The sequence below is a fragment of the Sceloporus occidentalis genome, unplaced genomic scaffold, assembly GCF_023333645.1.
Source record: "Sceloporus occidentalis isolate IW3139 unplaced genomic scaffold, rSceOcc1.0.p SCAF_3, whole genome shotgun sequence".
Classification (NCBI taxonomy): Eukaryota; Metazoa; Chordata; class Lepidosauria; order Squamata; family Phrynosomatidae; genus Sceloporus; species Sceloporus occidentalis.
In genome coordinates, this window is record NW_028316983.1 from 151,600,452 (window position 1) to 151,628,040 (window position 27,589).

At 38.3% G+C, this 27,589-nt stretch overlaps 1 protein-coding gene across 2 annotated transcripts in view; it reads right to left on the reverse strand.

Moving 5' to 3' along the window:
• The window catches only part of CDH10 (cadherin 10), a 147,847-nt gene that overhangs the window by 26,188 nt on the left and 94,070 nt on the right, over nt 1–27,589 (reverse strand). For both annotated transcript variants that reach the window (XM_089516583.1, XM_089516584.1), the window contains 4 exons: nt 26,353–26,647; nt 12,663–12,782; nt 11,605–11,772; nt 2,186–2,373 (listed from right to left, as the gene is read on the reverse strand). In XM_089516583.1, the coding sequence (XP_089372709.1) occupies nt 2,186–2,373; nt 11,605–11,772; nt 12,663–12,782; nt 26,353–26,647 (771 nt within the window). The remainder of the gene's footprint in view (nt 1–2,185; nt 2,374–11,604; nt 11,773–12,662; nt 12,783–26,352; nt 26,648–27,589) is intronic.

Consider the following 27,589-nt stretch of genomic DNA (forward strand, 5'->3'; position numbering starts at 1 on the left):
GAGATAATGAGAGTTGCTATCCAACAACATTTGAAATGTCTCACATTCCCCTCTTCTACATTATAGCAGGATGGATTTGCCTGCGGAGTGTGTTATAGCTTCCTCAATAAACATCAGTCTTTCAGACCTAAAATTTAAGAGTGTGGCATGGAATTCCACAGATCTGTAGAAAGGTATACTGTTTTGTTTTGTTTTTAAACATTTGACCTCCTCTTCACTATCCCATTGAAGAAAATTGGCATTTTTAAAATAGGACATTTTGTATCAATTAGATAAAGTGAATGCCCTTTCAAAAACCATACACATATGTAACATGGAAGCTCAAGAGGAAGTGTTTGCAAAAAATTACTTAATGGACTATAACATTTATAATTCCCAAACCAGCAGGATTGGGAGTATTTGAGGAGCTGCCCTCTGAAAAAAAATAATTTGTCCAAGCTCTGCCAACAAAACAAGCTTAAGGCAAATTTATTTATCATTTCCCCCCCACACACAAATTTTATTTTGGCTCTGCCAATAAATGACCTCTTTGGAAATTTTCTGGCATCCCATGTCTGTTATTATGACATTTCAGTTGCTCTCACTTCTGCTTATTCTCATTTGCATCAGTGGTTTTCTCACCATGTAAATCAAACAAATAATTATCATGTCATTCACTACATGAAACCTGATAGCAGTACAAAAAACCTGTGTGACTGATACAGGAAGCAAAAATCTGCAGCCACTGCCAGAAGAGAAAGAACTCCCCAGCAGTATCTAGGTAAAACGGGAATGCCCAATATATATTTAAAAAGTGAATGTTACATAATATTTTGTGGAAAACATTTCCACAATAACGGTTGAATATTCAGCACAGCTTGACTCTGATGCCCAAAATGAACCATTCACGAACAACTCTAGAGGTTTTAAGTATGTTTTCATGAATGCTGTATACTCTAAGAAAGAGTGGCTGGTGGCTTCCATGTCAGTACCAAAAAACGGTCGCCCACTAGCTGGGCAGACCGTTTTGCCACTAGAGGTGGCAAAAACTACAAGCCCCAGTATGCACTGGGGCTTGCCCCAGCTCCCTATTGGTATACCAATACCAATACCAAATACCAAGGATGCTCTTTTAAGGTAACAGAAAACTTGCATTTATTGTTTCAGGAAATGCATCTTGGAATAGGAAAGGAGGCAGGCAAAAGAAGATTACCTAAAGTGAAGTTGAAGGCTTTCATGGCCGGCATCCATAGTTTTTTGTGGGTTTTTCGGGCTATGTGGCCATGTTCTAGAAGAGTTTATTCCTGACATTTTGCCTGCATCTGTGGCTGGCATCTTCTCTGAAGATGCCAGCCATAGATGCTGGCAAAACCTCAGGAATAAACTCTTCTAGAACATGGCCACATAGCCTGAAAAACCCATAAAAACTAAAGATTACCTAAACTTTAATGCAAGAGCTCCTAAGCCTGACTCTCAAGCGTGGAAGTTGGCTAATGTCCATTCTGGGATGGGAATCTTAATGGATGCCCCCTTCGCAGATAAAGGAAAACAAGGGACTAACTTTTGGAAGGAGGAGGACATGACCTCTGCAGTCAGAAAGGAATCAAAAAGGCTTGAGTATATTGATCAAAGAAATAAACAAAAGGGCAGGCATGTTTTCTAGAATCTCTTCATTTGTCTAGATGAAAAAAAACTGACAAAAGACACACTGTTACAACCATTTGTCACAAGAGGAGAAGTGAAGCACTAGGCCATCATCCAGTAAGGCATGGAGAAAGCCACAACTTCCAGCTCCATTCAACTTTTTTTCCCCCTCATGCAATAAATCTCACAGTAATTCTCTATACAAATATAGATGCCTGTTTACTTCCAACATGGAAAATGTTAAGGTCATTGCCTTGTATGTCTCACTATATTCCTGTGGCTATTTGTTAGTATTTTTTCAACCAATCCTTTTTCTTATACATAAAGGAAATAAACACAAAGTTGAAAATAGGATCACATGAAAATAGGATCACATAGCTTTTAACAATTGTTTAATCGTTGTAAGCCATTTTGGGTTCCAATCTGTGAAAAATGTAGGGTAGAAACAAATATAATGACGACGACGATGATATTTCTTGGCAAGAACTAAACGTTTAGTGCTGTTATCACTATGAAATACATATTAAAAAGGCACTCAGTGATTTACAGTAACGATACCAACCTTCCGCACTGTGATAATGCCTTCTTGTGTGTCTTTTTGGGTAACAATGTCAAACATATCCCTTCCATCCCCATCAGTAATGCGATATTCAAGTTCCGCATTTCTCCCAACATCTGCATCAGAGGCTTTGACACTTCCAATGGGAGTGCCAACTGGAGATGTTTCTGGAATACGGAAGTGAACTGAGCCTGCAAAGGAAGCATATGTTTCTGTAAGTTCATATGTTTTAAAGAATGTTAAACGTTGTTGTTGTTTTTAGAAAACAAGAAGCTTGGATTATTTCATATCTCAACATGAGAGTTTCAGTAAGATTATATCCCTGTCTGTCTGTCTGCTATCAAAATATATATATTTTTTAAAAATAAAATGGTATAGGAAGTAGATATTAATCCAAGGAACACCAAGTTTCTTTTTAATAGCAAATTAAATAGCAAATAGCACCTTCACAATGGATTTTTTTTTCTGAAAAAGAAGCCTGTACACCTTGTGGTTGTTGAGACCAACACAACCTTCCAGTCATGTGTGAAAATCTTCTAACTGCACAATAAGTGCCCTGACTTTTCTAGCTATCCAGAAGAGCCCAAAGTGATTTTGTGATTATTTTCCCCCACATTGTGGCAAATAATAGAAAGAATAATTTCTTCACTTTTTTTTCCAGATGAGAAAGGGGATTTTAGATATATTCTTGTGGGTGGGATTTAGGATTTTTGCACTTACCTCATTTTCAAGATGGCTGAGAAGTACTGGTATGTTTGTGTGTCTGGGGCCCGTTACAGACGGGCCTTAAACTACAGACTCAGTCCGTACTAGGGTTAAAAAGGGGCGTCACTTCTGGACGCCCCTAACCCTAGTACGGACTGAGTCTGTACAAAATGGCGGCGCCCCTTCCACATGGGGGCCGCCATGACGTCATGAACGCGCCGCCTCCAAACGGGGTGGTGTGGACGTGACGTCGTTGCGCCACGCGAGGGCGCTTAGTGTGCCCTTTCGGCGGAGCAGGAATCCTGGTTTGCGTTGCTGGCGCAGCCATGTGAAGGCTGCATCAGTGTGACGCAAATCAGAAAGGGGCCGAGCGGCCCCTTTCTGAGAGTCCCCGCCGCCGATGGGGTGTCCTTGGGGCTTGAAGCCCCAAGGACACTTCTTTCCAGGCTACGGGGAAGAGCCATTTTGCTGCTTCCCCGCGGCCTGGAAAGCGGCGGATCGGGGCCGCAGAGGCTGCCATTGTGGCAGCTGAGGCCCCGATCCGGCGGGGAAAGCCGGTTACAGTTGCCCCAAACGGGTGGTCTGTAACGCACCTAAGTGTCTGCCTTTAACAGTATGATCATTCAACTAGTTCTGAATAATGGATGCCCTGTGGCTTATGTCATTGTCATTTCCCATAAATGCTGACTAAGTAAATCAGATTGCCTACCACTAACCCAACAGCTGTTGGGTAATGAGGCACACTATACACTTTATTACATAAGAAGGATTTTTCTTCAGATCTGGAGGCATATACCTGTCTAAAATTCAATGAGGCCTACAACTGCTCCCCAAAAGAGGGATTTTAGCAGGTGGGAATTGTAGAAGGGCCTGAGGTGCAGAATGGAAGGGTGCCATTTGTTCGACAGGCAACTTGTTGTCCATTCCTGCCTTGATTTATGAAGAAGGTATAGAAGATGAGAGAATGGTGCTACCAACAACCAAATGCCTGTGGATCATGTCCATTGTAATTGGAAAACTTCATGGTCAAGGCCAAAGATTTCTTTATAAATATTTTTTCAAAAATACTTTGTTTTTTAAAACAAATAGAAGGCAGCCTCCACAGATTCATAAGGCAACCTTTCCCAAAGAGCTTTGTCAGACAAGAAATCAAAGGCAGCTGAAGAAGCTGTAAATTGCTGGAAAGGAGTGGAATAGAAAGGAAACACACACAGACACACACACACACATATGTAGCACCTTTGACTACTTCCTAACAACAACACCAGCTTTAAAATATAATGAAAAGAAATTCTAAAGTAATTCTAAGGTGCCCTTATAATGAGAAAGAAAAGGTAAAGCCTCTTTCTTGAAGTAAGTAAAAAATGTCTGGAAAATGGGAGGACACATTTCAGCAAAGCACCCGAAAAATATTGTCAAGCATCTGACAGGCCACAATATATAACTCAGATGTGTACCACATGGAGAATTGAATGTTGCTCAGGAACAAACAGCTTTCCAATAAAGCTACATCTCCAAATAGGGTGAAATATCACAAAAAAGGTTCATCTAATAATAGAAACAACAGAATAATAACATTTCACAAGTAAACAATTTATTGTTTGTTGTGTGTGCTCAAGTCATTTCTAACTTATGGATACTGTAAAGTGAATCTATCATAAGGTTTTGTTGGCATGATTTATTCATAAGGGGTTGCCTTTGCTTTACTCTGAGGCTGAGAGACTGTGACCTGCCCAAGGTCACCCTGTGGGTTTCCAAGACTGAATAAAGATTCATACTCTGATCTCCAGAGTCAGAGTCCAACGTTCAAACCACTACACCACTGAGTCATTCTTATGGATAAATTTGATCAGGAATCCATGTATTGAGATTTAAGACTATAATGAGGTTCAGTTCAATTCAATCCAGATTCAAATGAATAATAATAGTAATAATTAGGATATCAAAGAGAACTAATTCAGCTTGGTACATAAGTAGCCAAACCTGTGGAGACCTATCCAAAGTTATTTTAGTTCTAAGCTTTAACACTGAACATAGAACTGGCACAATTGTTCAGTATGGAAGTAGCAAAATCTTCATCACTCTCATTCAAATTAATTCAGCTCAGATTTGAAGTGGACAAAACTCCTTTGAGCAGGGTCTTCTTCAAACTCTCCATTTCCAGTTAAAGACTACAAGGCCTGAATGCATACTTTTACATATTTTCTTTTATTGGGCATCTCCTGTTCATTGCAAATACTTTTTCTACTAATCCTATTGTAAAGCAATTGGGATATTCTGTTCTGAAAAGAGAACTTTAATGGACATGAAAGATGTTGAAAATCTACATCAACACTAGTTGATGTAGCAGTTTTCCTACAAGTTATTGAAGATAAATATTGTTAATGAAGATAGACCAGCTTCCTTCTAGTTACGAAAAATGTAGTCCAGGACCCACTACAGAGTAATGAAAAACATTGGAGAGACAAACTCTCCAACACAACTTCCTTTTGTGCTTTATTTCTTAGACAGAAAACTTAGATTTTCAGGTCAAATTTTATACTTTTATGTCACACATCTAAAAGGATTTGGTAGTTGTGAAGTTTATAAAGGAATATAAAATCACAAGCAATTATTTTTACAGCTATATGTCTTATGCTCCTGCCAAACTCTAAAGCTCTTCTTAAATCACAGTGGTTGGTCAGGATTATTTTGTGACTTTTCTCCATAGTACATGATACATACAAACATACATACTGAAGTAGTTTGTTGGGACCCTGATTTTGCTATTATTAATATCCCTTCCCTAATGTTTATGGGATGGAGGTTGACCTTTGGGAAAGGAGGCAACGTAGCAGCTTGTAAAAAAAGAAACAAGATGAAGGATCTGCTCACATTGTATCTGCCATGAGTCTAGGGACAGAAAGAATATTCAGAAATATTCTACAAATTGTTGAAAAAGATGTTTTTGAGAGTTGGGAAACCCTGAAAAGGAAAAAAACAAAAAACAAAACCGGATTGACAAGAATCTTCACAGTGCAAAATGCACATGTGGTTGTTTTTGCACAAAAACCAGAATTTTCAGCATGGAATTTTTTTTTAAATTCAGAAATAAGTAGAGAATGTTGCTTTCTAGCACAAAATGCTTTGATGGGGATTTAGTCTGTGCATGAATTAATATTTCTGCATTGAAATGCTTCATACATAAATTTCTGTTACTTGTGCAGAAAATGCTGCTGCTGTTACTTTTTTATTTTCTGTTTTTACACACAGATTTTTTATACATGGATTCAAGCAACCACGGTTTGAAAATGTTTCAAAAAAAGTAAAAATTTCAAATATCAAACCTTGATTTTCCAATTTTTATAAGGTACACCATTTTGCTATGTCATTATATTTAATGGGACTTGAGCATCCATGGATTTTATTATCCACGGGGGATCTTGGAACCAAACCCCAGCGTATGACAAGGGTCCACTGTAAGTCCAACATTGTTAATAGCCTTTGAAAACTACATGGCTTTTGAAGACTCTCACAGTAGGAAGAAAAGTTTAAAATTATTCAATGCTACCTGCAAAAAGAAATTGAGTAAAGAATTTCATCCTACTTTGTTTTACATACAAGAACATGAGTACAAATGTCTGCACTGTTCAGCAGCCCTGCCCTGTTTTCAAAGTAAACAGTCCAGTAATTTGGGAGGGGGGGGGGCAAAATCAGCAACAAATATCTTTTTAATGTAACAAATGAATTATGGCATAGGTTTTCATGGACCATAATCATCATCATCATCATCATCATCATCATCATCATCATCATCTAGTTATAAGAGTTTGTCAGAGAACAAAATTAGCTGTAACCTATATGGAGCACATACCTTACTACTGGAACAATACTTTCCCCATTCCCTATAAGCAATTTTTATTTTCATTTTGTTGACTGAATCCCACTGTATTTCCTACAGCTCTTTCCCTGTTCTATTAAGAACTAATATCATCACACAGTCATTTATATAACAGGTTCCAAGTTTTCAGGAAGCTGCCCATAATTACAAGTCATTTACATGACTATAAAAATATTCTGATAATAACTGTGTAAGAGGCCTTCACTTTCATTAGTCCCCTTGATACATGGTCAAATCAGATAAAAGATAAGATCAGTATAGTGTACTGTTTCACATTTGACATGAATTTTATTGATTCTTCTTTTAAGAAAGAATCAATAGGGCCTTCGGCACATTCATGAATCAAGCACTTTTTCAGCCCCCTTTCATGAACCAATTCATTTTGTTTCTTTTAACATTATATAAGCCACATTAATAAGGAGGTTGCCATGGGAAGGGAGGGATACTTCATTTTTAAAAAAATGTCCTATTGAACAAAGTGAAATTGTATGTTTGGGGATACTTCTGTGGCTAGATATTTCTATACAGGAATCTAGAAAGAATTCTGTGTAATAGAAGGAAAGAGCTTGATATCAAAACAAAAATAAATAAAATTAAAAAGTTAACAGTATCTGTTAAATTAATAGTTGCATTAATCATCAATTTAATTAGCCTGTATGTCTATACCTACCTACCTTTCATTCTTGCTATGATTTTTAACAAAATTGCTAAGAGGAGAAAAAAGATGAAGCAAGTTTAAGTGAAGGGACTCTACACCTATTCAAGTGAATGGAGGAAAATCTACACTATTTGAATATGCTGCAGAAGGGGACTCTACTGAACTGCTAAGAATCTTGTTGCCTTTCAGGTTCTTGTTGTGTTGTTGTGACTGTCCCTGGCCAACCCTACTTTGATGAGAGACAAAAGTTCTTGTCTCTCTACTTAGTCAAGTAAATGAAACAGTTCTGCATTGATCCGAAAAGGAAATCTGGGGCTGAAGGGGGAATCTATCCTAACATCAAAGGTCAATATAGTGAGTTGGCATAATATGCTATTATTCCCTCCCCCCCCCCCCACCCAATATTTCCAGCTCTCTTGAAGTTATCAACCAGACCTAATACTGTGGAAGGATAACTAGAGGGAAATCAACAAGTTATTGATAATGTGATTAACATATTATTTCCAAGCTTAAATTTTCTTTATTTTCTTTCCAAGCTCTGATTGATGGACAGCTAGGATTTTGCTCCTCTTCATATACTGAAGTGGTGAAACAGGTTGTGCGGCTTTCCTTCATCCAAGCACTCATGGAAGAAGCAAGGTCACACAACCTTCATCTCACTCCTCCACAGACTGCAAATTGTCCTTGTCCGTGATGCTCATTAAATGCTGGCGATGACTTGAACAATAAAGAGAAGAGGAAGTAGGCACTTTTTCATGAATGTGTTTGATTTGTGCCAATCGTTTTATCATTGTTTAAAGTGGGGCAGATATGTAGAGACAAGGCTGTTATTCATTTTTCAGGAGCAAATCAAAGAGAATATACATTCAATCTACTGAGGTAATGTGGAAACACTTTTTCCCATATTGGACTGTGACGGTTTCATTGCCTTCCTCACAACACAGCAGAACAAATTGGATTTAGACTTCATCATGCTTAGAGTAGGCCCACTGCTCTAAAATTTCTAAGGTAATGTGCTTAGATAAAATAAAAACCCTAAAAGCAGCTTGAGATACTCCCCACCTTCTAGCACTGTGTGGCAGCAAGGTTAAGTTAACCGGCTTTGCAAGAAAGGGCTACATTCTCCTAAAAATAACATTTCTTCATTTACCCATACTGAGTTTGCTACATAGTTGAATCTGGTCATGCTATCTCACACCATTACATTAACTTACGTGAGTATTGGAGGGCACAGTGAACATGGATGGAGAGGGGCAAGATAGGATAAAAATAAAATATTCAAAATATCCAACATATTTCTTTAGAAGAATTTCTGTAGGGCCCCTTGCCCATACAACTCTGTATGAAGACAGATATTTTCACTAGATTGAAAACCATATCTGAGCTGGGCTTTCCAGTTACAGTATGTGAAGACAGCTTTCAGTTTTTACAGCTGTAATGTCCATAACTGAATGCAAGGAGAAAAGAATGGACCCTGCCACTGTGATAACTGTCCAGTGTATTCATTCCACTTTGACAAAGGCCTGAAAATCTGATAGGATCCCTTGGCTGAGTTTGCATAGTGAAGGAGAGGAAACTGGTGCCACAGGAACAGAAAAGAAGAGAACACAGCCTGCAAACAGCTATGAAAAATGGAAAGGGGTGGTGGTTATATGATTTCTCCTTGTATAAATTTTGCAGTCTCATAAAAACCCAGTCTGGAACAGCACAGGCACATGCAACATATTTAGCATGCCTTATAGTTTGACCTTTAGACATATAAAATATCTAAAGTAAAATGCAGTTATCTCTATAGTTCCTCAGTTTGTGTAATATTATATCTGTGCAGGTATTTTAAAGTATTGTTTCTGTAGAAACACTAGGCAATTCAGCAAGCAGCATTTTTATAACTGTGAAATATTGTGATATTTACTAATGTGTTATCTATATTCAATGTGTATAAATGTGTGTGTGTGTGTGTGTGTGTGTGTGTGTGTGTGTGTGTGTATTTCTGGCAATGATTTTAATACATTCTCTTTATTAATATTTCCCTAAAGAAGAGCTATGTGCCCCAAAATATGGTTAAATGGCGGACTTTTAAAATAAAAATACATTAACAAATATCCTAAACATCTCTAATAGCCTGCTTTACATAATTTTATCTAAGCAGTTGCAGAAAGCAATCCGTGAGACAGATTTTCAGCACAGTAAAAATAAATATTACAACCATCTTCAGAGTCCATAAACTTTTTTGAGAATAGTAAGATGTAGCATTTACATCCCCAAGACAGCAAGGGATGCTACAGTAATTCTCTCTCTCCCTCTCTTACCTCCTCTTCCTGTCCCCTCATGATAGATGTATTTGTCAGAAGGTATGCAGCCTACCCTGAAAGAGTCATTTTTTCTCATTTTCCCCTTTTAACATGGAACATAGAGAAGAGTTCATGTATTAAAGTGTATTCAAAATCTCATATATTAAACCATAGTCAAATAAAAAGTATTCATCTATTTATTGACTGAATGTCACAAAATTGTTCCCATCTGATAGTGCTTTATGCGTATATTAATCGCATGCTCTTCCAAGCATGCTCAGAACCTGTCTGCTTCTGCTTTGGATAACGGGGAATGATATTTCCAGAGTCTCACTACTTAATGGATTGGGAAGGCAATTGATTTTTTAGGTTCTCTCAGTTGGAGCCAGAAGCACTAGGCCTTAAAACTTTGAAACCTATGCAGCTTGTATCACTGTCAACACCACTGCTTTCATGTAACATTTTATGGGAGCCTGGAAAGAAGGCTAGTTGAGATTCATTTTTTGAAGCTTTCTTGGGGGGGGGGGGGGGGAGAAGCCCTGCAACAATACCTCAAGCTCTTCCTGATAATTCTACAAAATTTTATTGAAAATTAGATTAATCGCACAACAATCCAGAGAAAATATATCAATTACTTCCTTACGTTATGTTTTCAAACTTCTCAAGGGGATGAAACTGCATGGAATCTTGCAAAAAGGATAAAAATATTCAAAATATCTAAAGAATATTTGAAAAATGTGTTTTTCAACTAATGTAACACCCTGATGAGGAGAGTTTTGAACTTATTATATGCAAAGTTTACACATTACAGTTTTGTGCAGAAAACACCACTTTCTACACAGGAAATAATATTTATGTACAGAAAGTTCTGTTACTTGCACATTAAAGATTATCTGTCCACAAAAATGTAATGTGCTAATTTTCTACAGATAAGATCCAAACAATTTTCTGCACAGAAAATAAAACTTCTACACAGAAATATTATTTTCTGCAGAGAAAAGCTTGTTTTGTGCACAGACAAGGCTGTTTTCTGTGCAAAAATATCATTGGGAAATTTTGCACAGAAGTCTCAAACGTGCAAACAGACTTTGAAAACTGCACAATATCCAGAAAAATATTATTAAATATTAAATATTCCCCATTTTAACAGATTAATCAATTAATTCAGTCACATTAACTATACATTTGCCTATGTAATACTTTCTCATACTGGGAAAATGAGTCAGAATGGTGTAGTGGTTTATGTATTGGATTAAGGCACTGGGAGACCAAGGGTTTGAATCTCCACTTCAAAAACCTCTGGATGATCTTGGACAAGTCACACTCTGTCATATTCAGATGAAAGTGAAAACAAATCCAATTTGAACAAAATTCTTGCAAGAAAACCCCTTGGTCGGTTCACCTTAGGATTGCCATAAGTAAAAAAGTGACTTGAAGACACAAAACAAAAACAACTGAGTATGACTGGGAAGAAAATTGCTAAAATTACTCATTGCATTATTTGGGAACAAAATTAGCCAACAACAATAATGTGCCTATAATTGATTGTATAATTTTAGCTACCAAGATTCATTGTCAAAACACTTGTCCTTTCCTTTCTTGACTCTCCTTCACTCACAACTAACCACCTAGAGCCCAGCTTCCATGCTATTGTTCTGCCTGACCATTCTCCACCCTACAACAATGATGTTCTTGTAACATTTCATTTTTGCTTTTAATTTCACTTCAATTCACTTTTGCTTTTAATAACAGTGAATAAGTGTATAGGCCTTTTGTTCACTTGTGCCACATAATTTAGATTTTCTTTTAATTAAATCAGATGGTGGTTGCTGAACTCTTTGTATTCTGATGTTTTGTAATGTGGAAGGGTTATTTAAAGGAAGCTTACTCTGGGGGAAGCGAGGTGGATTGTCATTGACATCAGTCAGGGTGATGTTCACTGTCGTGGTCCCTGATAATCCACCCATCTGGCCTCCCATGTCTTTTGCTTGGATGACGACTTGGTACTGCTCTCTGTTTTCCCTGTTCATGTTTGGAAGAGCTGTCCTGATGATGCCTTTATGGAAAACAAGAAAGTGGTTGTTAGTACTCACTATACTGCTGCCATTCATACTTGCATTGCTTATGCATACACAAACACACACATTATGGAAGAATATAGCCATTCTAAAGCTTCAAAAACATTTTAAAAACAGTAGTAGTTAAGAATAGGAATTGGCTAAAACAGAGAAAATGATGAGCAAAAAATTAGTGATTTTCTAGTTGTTAGGAAGAGGTGATAGAATTCATGGTGCAGTGTTTTAAATAGTGAGAAATGGGCTATGGATATTTATTTATCTAATTAATTAATTTTAGGATTTATACCCTGGCATTCAAGGCAGGTTACAATAATGTAAAAAGACAGAACTAAAACACTGATGACAAAAGTTAAAAGATAATTAAATACTACCATCATTAAAACATAGGTTAAAAACAGCAAACATTGTAGAAATGCTCCTCGCAGCAAATAAAGAAAAAAAATCCCTCCATGCATGGAATAAATTAATGTTTTTGTTTATCTTTTTAATTTAAGCATCCCCCATTCCCTTATAGGCTTAATTCATATATGCAGGGATCTACATAGACACACACTGGAGTACATTCAAAATAATATTTCTCACCTAGATTCCAAACTGGTCCTGTCTAGAAATAGATAATTTCATTTTGCATACAGAACAGAAGAGCTTTTACACTGCATTACACTTTTTTTAAAAAAGTTGTTTTCTGTTTTCCAACTACAAAATACATAAATACATTTTTTTATATTTCTCATATATCAGAATTGGTTGGGTTTTTTAAAGTTATCAGGCTATGGCAAACAGCTAAATAATAGCTGTGGCACTTCTGTTCCCTTAACATTCTTGTACGGATAAATAATGAAAACAAAACAATGTCACTCTCCCTGACCTGTTTCTGGCTCCACTGAGAAATATGGTTGACCCTGGAGTATGCTGTAGATGATTCTGGCACTGTTTCCATAGGAAGGGTCATCGGCATCCATGGCTGTGACTTGCACAACAGAAGTCCCTATAATATTCAGAAAGGAATTAGTTCTGCAGGATGTCAGAGAATAAGATTACTTCACACAACATTCAAATAAACATTGACAACATGTCACTCTCTTTTCTCACTATCTTCTTTTTCTTTGCTAGAAGTCTACTTTTTATTTTAAAAATCAAGAGACCTCCCTTCAAACTAATAAGAATATTTTCAAGTGAGCAGAGAGCAACATGAAATTAATTGTGGGAATAAACATTATAATGGATCATCCTATAGGGACTGGTTGAAGGCATCAGCTCATATCATCAGGGTCTCAATGTGACCCAATAGGTCACAAGACCCCCACCTGCATTTGCAAGTCGTTCAGGGAGGCTACAAAAGGTTTAATCAATCCAGTTTATGATTATGAATATTAAAAGGTACAGTGGACCTTTCCCATCCATGGAGGAGCTGTTCTGGGGGTCCTCATAGATAGCGGAAAACATGAACCACCATGCTCCATATAACTCAATGGCAAACATGAATAGATGTGTCAGCATGCCCAGGTGCAAGCATGACCAATGAATAATATGGGTCATGGTGATCCATGGGTGTTTCAAGCCATGGATCACCAGTCCTCCAATAGGAAGGGTCTACTGTACTCAGATTGATGCAGGCCATGGTCAGAATTGGGGTGGGGGCAGGTGGGAGACTACTTACAACAAATGTATCTCAGATGATAATAAGAGCTTTAAATCCTGGCATGACTCTCTTTTCAAGAATTAGTAGAGCTATGCTAATTCCTTTCAAAAGGACTAAATATATCCTAAAGATCATAATTTTCTCTATATGCACCAACATTTCCATTAAAAACAGAAGTGATACATACTGTGAGATGTGTAGAAGAAAGAAAGGAAGGAAGGAAAACAGAAAGAAGAAACTTTTTTGTGCAGAATATGTACAGAACAGAAGGTTTTTATTTCGGTTTCAGTGGTCAGCCCTAGTTATGGATGGAGGGCTGCCAACAAATACCAGGTGCTGTAGACTATGATCCAAAACACACTGCAGAAATAATCCATCTTGAGACCACTTTAACCTCCCTGGCTCAAAGCTAGGGAATTCTAGGAACTGTAGTTTTGTGAGACATTTAGCCTTCTCTGTCAGATTGCTCTGATGCCACAATAAACTACAATTTCCAGGAATCACTAGCACTGAGCCAGGGCATTTAAAGCAGTTTCAAACTGGATTATTTCTGCAGTGTGTTTTGGACCTATATTTCAGAGGAAGGAAATGGCAAAACCACTTCTGAGTATTCCTTGCCTAAGAAAACCCTATGAAATTCATGGTGTTGCTGTAAGTTGACAGGCAACTTAAAGGCACATATATACACACACACACAACACACAAGAGGCTGTCTCCCATCAAAATTATAGCATTTTTGAGGCTCAGAAATTCCCAAGGTGTCTTAGAGCAGAGGCATTGAATGAGAGTTTATATGTTCATACTGCTGGTACTGAATACACAAATAAATAAGCACAAAAATACATAGGATCATGAGTGGATCCATTTGCTGACTCTAACAGATTTAAAACTCTGCAGAATTTCAGTGTTTGCAAGGCTTTTCATTCTTACTGAGTGTGAGAGCATAAAATGCCACTGTGTGCACACAGTATTTCATTGCAATGAAAATACTAAGGCTGCTCTTGTTTCCTGTATATTTTCTCCATGTAGGCATTGAAGATCTTTTGAATGTAGCACAATAATCTTTTGTTACCAGACCTTGTAATGAAAACCAAACCAATTTAAAAGACTGGGACTATAGATCAGTGGGAAAAGTACATGTTTTGCATGAAGATGGTCCTCAGGGTCAATCCTTTGCATTTTCTAGTGAAAGGATCAGGTACTATGTGATCTGAAAAGCTTGTCCTTGAGATTGCAGAGAATAGCTGTTACTCAATATATACAATGAGCAATCAAACATGGTAGTATCTCTGTTCTGCTGCTGCATATCCTACAACCAGATGTAGGTCTCAGCCTAGAGGGGAATGATTGGCATCCATGGGAAAGAAAGATGGATAGCAAGTTTCTTTTAAATTCAACCTAAGAACCACTGGCACATCTCATAGTATTCCTGTTTATTCATCATTTAAAACCTGCATGTTGTTAAGGTTGCTACTGATCCCATTCCCTGAGATTTCAGGATGAAAACCTGAGCCTACAAGGCAGACTATTGTGATGTCACAAGGATGTGTCAAATGCATGCAAGAGTTGGGCTTTTTGGACCAGTTGATTTTAAACATTGGTACATGGAAAATCCCAGTTAAGTGGGCCCACAAATCACCAAAATCTTGTTCAGTAGCTGACATGATAACCCCAAAGTGACTAAGGGGTATTTCGTGACAGATGGATAGAGAACAAAAAGTGCCAAGGAGCTGCAGGAATTCCTGCCCTTCCACGAGGGTTCATATCCCTCATAGCAATACACAGACCAAAAATGACACATGGGGAATTTCCCCAGGCCCTATAATTTTGATGAGATTTGTGAAATGTTCAGTGCCACCCCCTCCTCCATATGTGCCACTGCTGCCAGGGTTTGCTGAAGAAGATGGGACAATAATTTCCACCCTTTGCTTCAAATAACATGAGAGTAGCCCCAAGTATATGTACCTATATGCCAGATATCTCTCCAATGCCCTTCCCTCACTCTTGGGTTTTTGGCATGGCAATATATGTGTGCGTGCAACACATACACTATCAGCACCATGATGAATCCTAGAGCCCTGGTGCCAGCTGAGAATGGATAGAGATAGATGCCCCAACTTCAAAGTCATATCATGCCTGACATTTTTTTCCTCTCTCTCCAGTACAACTCACCCTGGGATTTGTGAGCAGACCCAGGGAAGCACCATCATTTCCTGGAGCTTCAGCTGATGCTCTGAGACATGGCAATCCTAGTTAATACTTTAGCAAAGAAACCCTGACCACATTTATTACAGGGACAGGGCAAAAACAGATTAATCCATGATAGATAAAATGATTGATAATTAAAAGAGGAGATGGGGTTTATTTCGTTCAATAATTTTGTAATGAATAATTTGGTCAGCTTAAAAGCATAGTAGGTTCTCCCCTGCAGCTTCCTTGCCTTCCTTTAGGCCATGCTGAAATGTATGAATCTCTAATCAGCTGGAAGACTAATCCGTTCCAATCAATTTGAATACATTAAGGGCTCTCCCTTCTGTTTCATCTCTGCATTTAGCCATTTTGGAAACTGCACAGCCTTCAAAGGTTTCTGAGGTAAAATTAAAGTAAGCCCTGACTCACTTGCAGCACTACCCAGTTTGTTTCTGCATTTTCAACTGTTAACTTTTCCCCCCTTAAAATCATCTTATTTCTTGCCTGCCAGCCAATTTTTAATCCCTTTCAATGGCACACCCGGGTGTTCTGCTTTGCAGATCAAAATCTTTTGAAGAGCCAAGAGTCCTGTTTCAATGCATTGTAGAGTGTCAGATGTGTTCTCCAAACAAATTGTGTGGCACTGTTTCCATTTCCATTCTGTTTATTTGTTTGGTTTGATTGTGAATTTTTATTTTCAGTTAAGGAATAAACAAAGGTATTAGTAAGGCTTATCAGGGGCAGTGTCTTAGTGCTTTCCTTCATATTTGGCAATTGGCAGAATTTTTAATGCAATGTTCCCTCTTTCAGAGGGAATCAGGATTACATATGCTATTAACCTATGGGTTGGAAAGGGGCAGAATTTTGTGGCATAATGCCAGTTGTGGAAACAGGTTCAGTCTCTGTGATTTCTACTTAAAGTATCTCATTAGGTTGGAACATTATGTTGAAAAAATATTATCACCTGCTTGCTGTATAATGGTATATCATATTCCACACATATATGTATGCAGATTTTTTAAGGATGATTTGGTTTTAAAGATATAGCTATGTTAGTCTGTAGGATCAGTCTGCAGAAAGATCTTGTAGCACCTTGGCATCTGAGGAAGTAGACTTAAGCTTACAAAAGCTCATGCTGTCAACTTCTTTCTTTCAGTCAGTCTCAAAGATGCTACAAGATTTCTCTATATAATGATTTGTTTTTGTTTTTAAGTAATAGATGGAGAAAAGTGGACTCTTATTAGGAATTACAGTTATTATCACCCTTCAGAAAAGTCTTTTGGGGTCTGTGCCTTCCACTGCTGGTGAAAATCCAGCCTTTTTCTGCAGTGGAGCATGGTTAGTGTCCCTGTAAAAGTCTGTGAAGCAGAGGAAGACATTTTGTCATGGATAAACAGAAAATGATCTCTGCATAGAAGTTCTCCAAGGTCATTGTTACTCAGAGTGAACCATTTTGGGATAAATGTTGTCCAACTCACTTTATAAAGCAGTCTCTGTTGTCTAAAGTCAAAACCTAATCTATATATGTTGTATGCTTAAATGTCATTTTGTCTGGTAGAGTTTTAAGATGAACTATTATAATCTAGAATAGTTGCTTCTGTCTTAAATCCAGTTGCTAGTTCCAGTAGACTAAGCCCATTGAATCTATTGTCAATGGTCTATTGTAGCTAGGAGTAACAACTGGTTTAGGTTTCTGCAGTTGGAAAACTAACACAGTTGTCAAACAGCTGGGACAGAAACATTTACTTTGGCTAATTATTTTCAAACTTCAAGGTTTTTGTTTTTTTTTAAATGTGGAGAAGTGTACAAAACTGGAATCCCACAGAACTAGCCTGAAATGATGCAGCCTTTTCTTTAACCCTGCATTCCACTTCATATATCTGACCATGTTGGAAAGAACCAAGTCCTCCTTTAAGCTTCACCAAAAGCCAATTTACACAGGTTACATAAAATGCACTGGTGTTATGAAGTGGAAGTAGAATTCTGGAAGGTATTCCCTCAAGCTGAAGATTCAAAAAGGAGTGTGTAATATTTTTGAATGCTCCCTTGTGTTATTTGAAATGAACAGCATCCCATGTGTGGTAAAATGAGAACACATAAAAATGTCAGCTGTAGAATGTAGTTTATTATTATATGGATTCCTTCCTTCCTTCCTTCCTTCCTTCCTTCCTTCCTTCCTTCCTTTTTCTTTTACATAGAGGCACATTGAATTGTCTGACAGTGTCCCTTAAAACTGAAGTGGTACAATCCAAGCCATCTTACACTATAATGAATAGTTTTTTTGCTATGACATTCCTAAAACAATGCATCCCTGGTAGGCTTTTTGATAACAATGACAGGGACTTCAAGCAGAAGTTCCAAAGGCCCTGCCATGTAACACAATAAAAAAGAATGAGACATTCACCTCAGGCAGCAGATGCTGATGGCAAACAATGTCATTCTCCCTGCTTTTCCTTCTGGGTCACCGGCTCTTCCTTTTGTTGGAGGGCAGAAATGTCTATGCCACAGAACTAGTCCTCAGCCCTCTAAGCTATCCTGCTCCAGTATATGTGCTGGAGGACACCATTCCATTACCATGGCTGAAGTAACATTCAGCTGCCAGTCCAGCTTGTTTCAGTAGACTGAATGTAGAGGTGGTATGATCTTGTCTTTCACCTCAGGAAACATCTTGTCTTAGGTAGCCTTGAAGCACAAAGCCTGGATGTCAAGAAAGGGGATTTCCAGGCTATTCCAGTATAAAATGTGTTTGCTAGGTTCACTGGGGAGGGAGGTTCCTGAATGGAAGAGTAACAATTTCTTAGGGATTTGCATATCCCCAAAGATTTTAACTAAGGGTTGATTCATCACATTTGCTACAACTGCAAAGAACCCAATTCTCCATGATTGATTTGCTTGTATTAAGGAACCACCTAAATGAGGACAATAATATGATTCTTTCCTATTTGTCCATCATTGATCACAGAGGATGGTATTCATGTGATCCCCTGTGGCAAATTTCATGTGTGCTCTGGCCCACAGACATTAATTGGGATGTTGCTGTCATCATTGTTGCTTGTCTTCAATTAATTTCTGACTTAGGGCAACCCTAAGGTGAACATGCTATCTTATGCTCATAGGGGAATTGTCATGGTTCTTTCTGAGAGACTATGACTTGCCCAAGCTCACCCAGATGTTGTGCCAGAGTAAAAACTGGAAAGTGTAATTTTAGTGGGAATTTTAGCAGGTGGTGCTTGTTATCTGGTGGCAACAGCCACTGAAAGTACTGGAACCATCTCCAATTTCCAATCTGGAAACTTGATAATCCAATGTGTTTCCATGGCTCAGTGTGGATTTGAACATTGGTAGATTAAAATAGGAGTTGAAATGAAGCATCTATGTCATGTGTGTGCAAAATGTGTTCCTGCAGATGTGGTTAAATTGCAGCTCCTACCAGATCTAAATAGCATAGCCAAGGATGAGGAATACTGAGAGTTGTTCTACAAGATCTGAATACTTATTTTTGATCTAGGGAAATGAAATGAAATTGAGAGAATAAAAACTGAAAGGTGGTGGAAGGGGACTAAATAATAGACGGGAACATTTATTTGAGTTGGTGAAGAACAATGGGTTATAAAACATTTGGGAAAATATGGTTCTTTTTATTTGTTGTTGCTATTTTAATTGCAGTATTTGGAAGCAAGACATTATATTTTATGCACTGTCTTTGCACTCAAAATTTGGGTATTCCTCTGAAGAAGTGTAAATAAGTAAAATTTATTTATTGATGTTTTGCAAGATTATACAGATATGCCACATGGATATGTTTTCTGGCCTAAAGCATGATGCGGGCTCTTTCTTAAATCTGATTTCTGAATTGTTGTTCCCACTCAACTCCTGGAAACATTGGATAGAATGGGGGAGGTTTAGGGGGATGAAATCTACAGCAAAGCTATGATGTTATTTTGCAAGATTTTTTTCATGAAGCTGTTGGTACTTATGGTTCTGAGGTATTCCACAAATACTTTAAGAAACAGTAAACAGAATTGGGAGAAAAATACTCAAAGTCCACTAGGACAAATGAAGGAAAGACAAAATATGCCCTGTTAGGAAGAATCATTGTAGATCCGGCATAGGAATCTTATCTTACTAATGATGGAGTGAATGAAAAAGCCTGCAGAGAGAGGGAGGTGACAGTCACTATAAATAGATTGTTGGACTTCAGACGAGAAAGATAAAAGGAACACTGGCTCAGAAGGATGGCAAGAGAACTGTTGCCGCTCGCCTGTGAACGCAGAGGGTGGTTGCACCTGTATGAAGTTTGCATTGATAGCTCTGAGGCAGGAGGGCGGAACAGATTAGAGGGCTGGGAGACCAACTGGGAAGGATGACAGCAATCAGCAACACAGAGAAAATCATAGCTTCAGTAATTCAGAGGTAGAGCAGAAAAACTCCAAAGATCCAAGATAGTCAAAGGGCCAGCAAAGAAATGAAAGGCAAGGAATAAGTAGGTTAGGAGAGACAAATGAGGGGACACAGTGAAAGAACCATAAACGAAGATACAAACTGTGGGGAGGGGGGAGGTGCGAAGCTATGAAGTCTTTTCTTGGCCTCAGCAAGCCAACAGAAAAGCCACAGCAAAGAAAGCTGGCTCAGCTAAAGACAAAGAAAATAAATAGGATGCATTTCAAGATGCAGCAGAGGATGTGAAGAGATACCAAAGGATATGATATCCCTCTGCAAGCTGTTGCAGGAGGAGAGACAAAGGCCAATGTGAAGGGAGCTCCTCACAATGCAGCTTAGTATAGATCCTCTAGATCTTTTAATCCATCCCTGAGACTCCCGGGATAATCAGCGATTGTTTCATAGATTAATATTTAGGACATAAGCAGTGCTTGTTGAGCAGTGAGACAGCGTGTGAGAGAGTTCAACAGCTGGTGGTGCAGGATCTTGTTAATCAGGCCACCATAATATGATGGTGTTCGAAAGCAATTGTGTGTCATGCTGTATGGGATGTTTAATGTCTCACCACTGCCCACCCACCCACCCCCACAAATCATATGTAATCTGATGCTTGTTTTGCTCCTTATCAGCAAAATCAGTCTAGCAAGTCTCCCTCAGCCTGTTCTGTCCTGCAGACTCCTCAGGGATTAAGAGGCCACATATGTGTTATACCTCATGATATTGTCATTTCAGCACATGAAGGTTGGAGGGCAATGATGGCTTGAAAGTCTCCTCCATGTGACAAGCTGTTCATTGGAAACATCGTCACACCAGAGTCATCAGTGTATTGGTTTCTTTAATAGTAAATACAACTTGCTAGCTGCAAACGTACATTTGTGTTCTAGACTGCATCCAAGAAACATTTTCTCTTCCCCAAACCCAGGCCCAATTCAGTTGTGCAAAGAGGAAACAGGATTTGGCAGAACCCAACTGCCTTCTAATATGAGGTATACTGCATGTTCTGACTTTTTCTTGTGAGATATAAAAATGTCCCTCTTACAGACTTTTATGATCAGGAAATCTTGTCCTACATATTTATCACACACTAGATTCGTAGTTAGTGTGGTATTTAGTGGCTGATTTCCCTCTTTTTTTCATTTCTGTATGCGTTGCTTTATGGTTGGTTACACTATTGAACAAAAGTTTTCTTTCCACCCAGTTTAACATTTAAACTACTCTTAATTAGTTTACTTGGCAGACTTGGAAGAGATAAAGGAGATGCTTTATAAAAGAGGGTTGCTGAACATATTGCTGGTTACTAATTGTATTGTGATTGTGACAATGATTGCAAATCCAATAAATATTAATAACAATAATAAACAGAATACAAAGATATAGTATATTCGTGTATGTGTGTGTGTGTGTCGGGGGGGGGGGGGGATGATCTTCTCACCGACAGGATGTCTTGGATGATGTGCCCACATGATATCCATGTTTAAAGAACTTCTTTTTCAAGCCCTGCTCGCACCTGTTGTTATTGTTTTGTGCCTTCAAATCATTTCCAACTTACGATGACCCTAAGGTGAACCTATCACAGGATTTTCTGGGGCTGAGAGTGTGTGGCTTGCTCAAGGTCATGTATAGAGTTTCCGTACCAGAGAGAGGAATTGAACCCAAATGTCCAGAGTTCAAGTCTTACACTCACACCACACACCACACTGGTTCTCACATCTGTATGGAAGAGTAATTAAAAGCAAAAGATAGAGTCTCAGGGGTTGAATATAGGAGAGAGAAAAAAACCTCATAATCATGGTTTCAAATGTCATGAAGCTCACTTGATAACCTTTGGGGGTCCTTACTATGTAATTTGTTCTGACATGTTACAACTGGGATGGTGGGATATGGCACCATGAATCTTACGGGACTGCAGCTTCATCCACCAGTCATTGCTGGTGAAACTGGCTATGGATGATTAGACCTACAGGCAAATAATATCTGCAAATCCACATGGTCTGCACCAGCCTTAAACAATGAGTTGTGAGAATCAACTGAAATAACTGTAATAATGTGAAAGGGGAGGGGGGAGAAGGTCCTAGATAGAAATGGAATAGATGAAAACTTACTTTTCTGAAGTATAACTCCTTAAATCCTTCAGCCCCAGTGCCATGATGGTAATTGTGGAGTGTAGTATGGGAGTTCCAGCAAGTTACCAGAACCTGTTGGTGACTATGGCTGGTATAAACAATTGCACTTTCTAGAAGGTTGCACAAGGATTGTATCCTATTTAGGATTGTGAATGTAGCCCAGAGTTTGTATGACAGATAAGTGTTATGCATTCCCACCTTTGACATAATCAGTTGTTCAGTTATGGAGTAATTCTATTGTAGTCTGTATTTTTAACTTTGTTAGCCGCCCCGATTGTTCTCAGAGGGGCGGGAAACAAATAATAATAATAATAATAATAATAATAATAATAATTAGTCTACATCTGGTGTAGCTACACTAAAAGGAATTTACACTGTGAAACAAATGGATAGGATCCAAGACCCAAAAATTAATCTTAGAATACTCCAAAGTGGATATTATCTATACATGTACAAATGCAAGCCAAAGGTTAAAAATAATGTTCATAATTTCTGTCTGTGAATGTCTCATCAGTTATCTCAACTCTATATACTGTGCAATAATATGATCTGTAATACAATGGAAGGTGATCAGCAATATCATGTTTATGTGATCTCTAATTCTTATACTTCTTGGTTCTTTATTTTTTATTTTACTTTTAAAGTCTAGTTTGTTGTTCATGTGGACTTGGTAAATTGTAAGATATGTTTAATGTTATAAATACATTTTTTAAAAAAGTTTTGGGTAAATTTGTTTCCCCCCAGACCCAGGATTCTTGAAACAATCCTTTTCAGAAACAGCCTAGGAAACATTAGGATTATGATTTATCACAAAGTCAAGCAAGATAATTGTATTAAAGAATTGAATGCAACATCTCTGAAACAGGGTAGTGTCTTAATAGTCCAGTCTTGTTCATGGTTACATAAAAGTAAGTTCCTCTATGGCATATAGTTCCATCCCAGCCAATGTGGCACTGCAGCCTAAAACTTGGTGACAATTTCCATTCTCATCTGAACAGCCAGATGGACAGGAAAATGCATTTTCAACTATATGATGCAAGTAGTATGAATGGAAATCACTACAAATAATTATTCTTTGGATTTACTCTGAGACGCAGCTGTATACTTGAGTACCTTTGGCTGATCTTTGTTCATGGTTTCTAGCCCAGTATGGAATCCTGAATACCAAATATTGATTCCATGCATGTGTATGCCTTGCTGAATTAATGCATATAAATTCAACATTTGATGTCTTGGTGACAGTATTCTATCGCTTTCTTTCTTAAGACACCTCACCACTTTCCAATATAGCCAAATGGCTAAAGTTGCACAGCCTGGATTTTACACTAGACAGATAAGAACATTTTCTATTAGGGAACATTCAGTGAACAGCTCATAATATTATGCTCAGGATGTAATTAGCTCCGACATTTGCAAAAAGGGAATGAATATCCCTTCTGGTCAGAAAGAGAAAGGATGGGGGCAGGGTACTACAAATTCAAAACACAAAAATAACAGGAAACAAACTGTACAAGTCTAGTCAGAAGCAATTCTCACTGAGTTAAATGCACAGGTACCTGTGCACCTTTAAAATAATTAACTTCATAATTGTTTTAATTTAATTTCCTTGCAAATAATAGAAAAGAAAATGTCAGCCAATCCAGCATGAGCAAAAAGCTACTGATGTTTTTCAGGGCAACTGTGTAATTAATTAGAAGGTTATTTAGGTGATTGTTGTCTTTTTTAAATGCTTCCAGTTTGAAGGTGGCACATTATTAATAACTGCACCTTATGCACCCATCCTTACTGAGATAGATCACTTTGATCATTTGTTTCTTCTTTTTTAAAAAAAACAAAAACACTTTCCCCCCCTGCCAAATAATCTCACAGTAATTAATGTTCCTTCCAGGAGGAACCTGGAAGTTATTATCAAGCATTTAAAGGACCAACTACTAGTAATGCTATTAATGCTAAGCAGGAAGCAATTATTGGCACTACTGAGGGATACAATTATTTGCTAATTTTATTCTGAAATATTGCAATATGTTTTGCAGACTATTCAAAGGTTTATTCTGTGCAAAATATCCACCCAGTATTTTTCTACTTAAAACAATGTGTGTTTCTTCCTGTTTTCAATGTAGAAAATGCTGTTTCTTGCAAAGAACATGCTGTTTTCTGCACAAAATAATTACATTCAATTTTTGTATAGAATGAATCCATAAACTGAATGATTCTGATTAATCCAGGATTCTTCTTGTCAGGTTTTAATTCTTCTTGTCAGGTTTTATTGATACTCAAGACAGATTTTTCCCCCCCAGTGGGAGATAGAGATAGAGAAATAGAGAGAGAAACAGAGAAAGGTCCCCCCCCCCCCTTTTCATTTCAGAAATATAGCTTCTATTCAAATATGGAAAACTGAAGGGAGTTTAATGTGAATTATTTTGGCTATAGGCATGGACATTATTTTCTAGATAAGATAGTGTGGTATTATGTATGGTTATTGATCACTGTTTTATATTTGTTTTCATCTGACTAAGCAAAAAATCAGCTTCATGAAAGGGCTCTAGCATGGAAACAACCCATGAATGACAGCTAGTTTATAAAATGAGGATTATCAAGCCTCGACTATATCACATCAAGCTGCAAAGTATCTCTCTGTTCTACCCAAACAAGAGGGAAAACCTGGGAATAAAGAGAGTAGACTCTTATGCTGGTATGATTGTTTATTTTTAACATTAAAGCTCAGTGGTATTTAGTGGAAGTAGTGCCTGGTACATACTGCCAATAAGCAGCGTACCAGGGCTGATACTAGGGTTAGGGATTGCGCAGCAAGTGCACAGTCCCTAACCCTAGTACGTACGTATAGCGTAACAATGGTGGTGCCCTGTGGACACAGGTGCTGCCATTGTTAGTTAAACGCCGCACAGTGTCTGCACATTACCGCGAGGCGCTTACGTAAGGATTGCGCTAGTGGTGCACTTGTTACACCGCCCTTGCGGCTTTAAAAGAGCCCACTTTTCTTGGGTTCTTTTTCCTCCCAGGAAGCTGCATGGTTTGGCGGCTGCAGATTCACTCCGAAGGAAAAACAGGTGCGTCAGGATGCCATTTTTCGGCGGTCTGCACTGCGCCTAAGACAGCAGTCAAACAGACCAGCAGCTCCAGTTGCTCCAGCACCAGTTGTCCCCTGTTTGGCATGGAACCATGGTGAAAAGCCACTGTGATCCCAAGGCCAGCCGCTACCATGGCCTGCAACAGACCACCAGCAAGGAGAGTTTTTTTGCACTCCTTTAGTGCCTGGATTTGGTCTGCCTTGGGCATCTGCATCATAGCTTTGACTCAATCTGGGGGCATGCATCATCTGTTCACCACTGAGGGGAGGAACCCACCAGCTTTCTACACCAGATTGGAATCACATAGTCTGTGGACTCCATGTGGCTCCCACAATCATTTTAGCACCCTCTAAGCCATTTCTGGATCTCACCAGATGCTCTCCCTAGGGAGAAAAATGGCTGGATAAAAGAGAACTGCTATTCCTAGAAAATATGCCCCAGCTTACCAGAGTGGGCCTACCCCTGTCTTATACAACTGTGTAGGGCACTAGGAGTGAAAGTGGAACTAGGAATGCATTACCATTTGATTCCCCTCATCACAGAACACTGACTATTATTGGTTAGTCCTAACTAGAATAGGCTCAGTGATTTAATTAACACATACAGTCAGTCATCCTTATCCATGGATTCTTTATTCATGGATTCAAGCATCCACAGCTTGAAAATAGTGTGTGTGTGTGTGTGTGTGTGTGTGTGTGTGTGTGTGTTCCACAAAGCAAAACTTGATTTTTCCATTTTACATAAGGGTCACCATTTCACTATACTACTGTACTTAACAGGACTTGAGCATCCATGGATTTTGGTATCTACAGGGGTCCTGGAACCAAACCCCAGAGGATACTATGGCCCACTGTAGATCAATGGATCTTTTCTAGTTGGGACTAACAATAGCATTCATGCCATTGTCAGACACTCATACTGGCTTCCACATTAGCCCATTATGTGTGTGTGTGTATGTGTGTGTGTAGCATCTAGCTTTAACTTCCCTGTTCCTATGTCAAATATTTACATGTGCAATAATAGGAATGCAGAATCTCTCACTTACAGACATTTCTTGGTGTTTGGGACACTTACCAACCACTGACATTTCAGGAACACTTGCAGTATAAACCTCTTCAGGAAACGTCGGTTCATTGTCATTGATGTCATGAATTTTGATCACAAATTCTGATTCCGGCTCTACTGGTCTGAGCGTTCTTCTGTTAATAGCCTGGGCACGTAGGGTATAGAAAGCTTTCTCTTCCCTGTCAATTCTTCTTGTGGCATGAATGTCACCTGTTCTTTCATCAATAACAAAAAGAGTTCCAGCCCCATCTCCTGACAAAATGTACTTGAGGGAACCGTCTCCTTTGTCCTGGTCAGAGTGAAGCTAGGGGAGAAAAAAGGGGATGGGATTGGATTGGGGAGAAAGAAAGAAGGAGGATTTAAAAATAAAACAAAATAAAACAAAGAACTTTAATAATAATAAAAACCCAGTCTTTTAAAAATCAAGCCACAAAGGGCATTTCAAGCAAGATGTGCAAAATCCTTTTCCATTTACAATGATTTCATATACAATGTAAAGTCTGAATAAGTGTACAAATCTACGTGTGTAGCATAGAGATTCATGTTCCTACAACCCCCTTGAAGCTCTGCATAATCTTTAGAGCTCAGCTCCTGTGGCAGATTTTAGGGAGTCTACCTCCCAGCAACACCTGTTCTGTGCCGTGGAACATTTGTGTCACAAATCTTAAAGAAGAATTTTATGCTAATGCTGACCTTTTCTTTCCTCGGAAAAGAATCTATTAAACACTCACAACCTGCTGTGTTAGTTGTAAATTCTCTAAGCAGATAAGGGACATGGCAGGATATATGATAATTAAGGGAAGCAGCATAACTGGGGCTGATGCTGAACATTTTTTTTAAAAAAGGTGAAATTTTACCATTTGTTCCAATGAGAACATACACAACATGTACAGGGAACCCTGCCCTCCTATATATTCTTTTTGTGATCTTAGATTTGCTGTATTTCAAACAACAGCAACAAATCTCAATGGACAGTTTATTGGAGGAGGAGTAGGTATCAATATATATATATATTTAATTTGAAAAAAGATGTGAGCAGGATGAGCAAGGTTTGACCCAAACATATTGTTGAGGTCCCAGAAGCTCTAGCAAGCATAAGCAATGATGAGAGAGGCAGGGAGTTGTTTCCCAACATTCAGAGACCTGTTTTTGCCTGCACCTCATTCAGTTCATGATAAGGTAGAGCTAGCTAATGATTCTTAAAATTCATTAGCGATGAGGGTGGTATTCATTCCTACATAAGCCC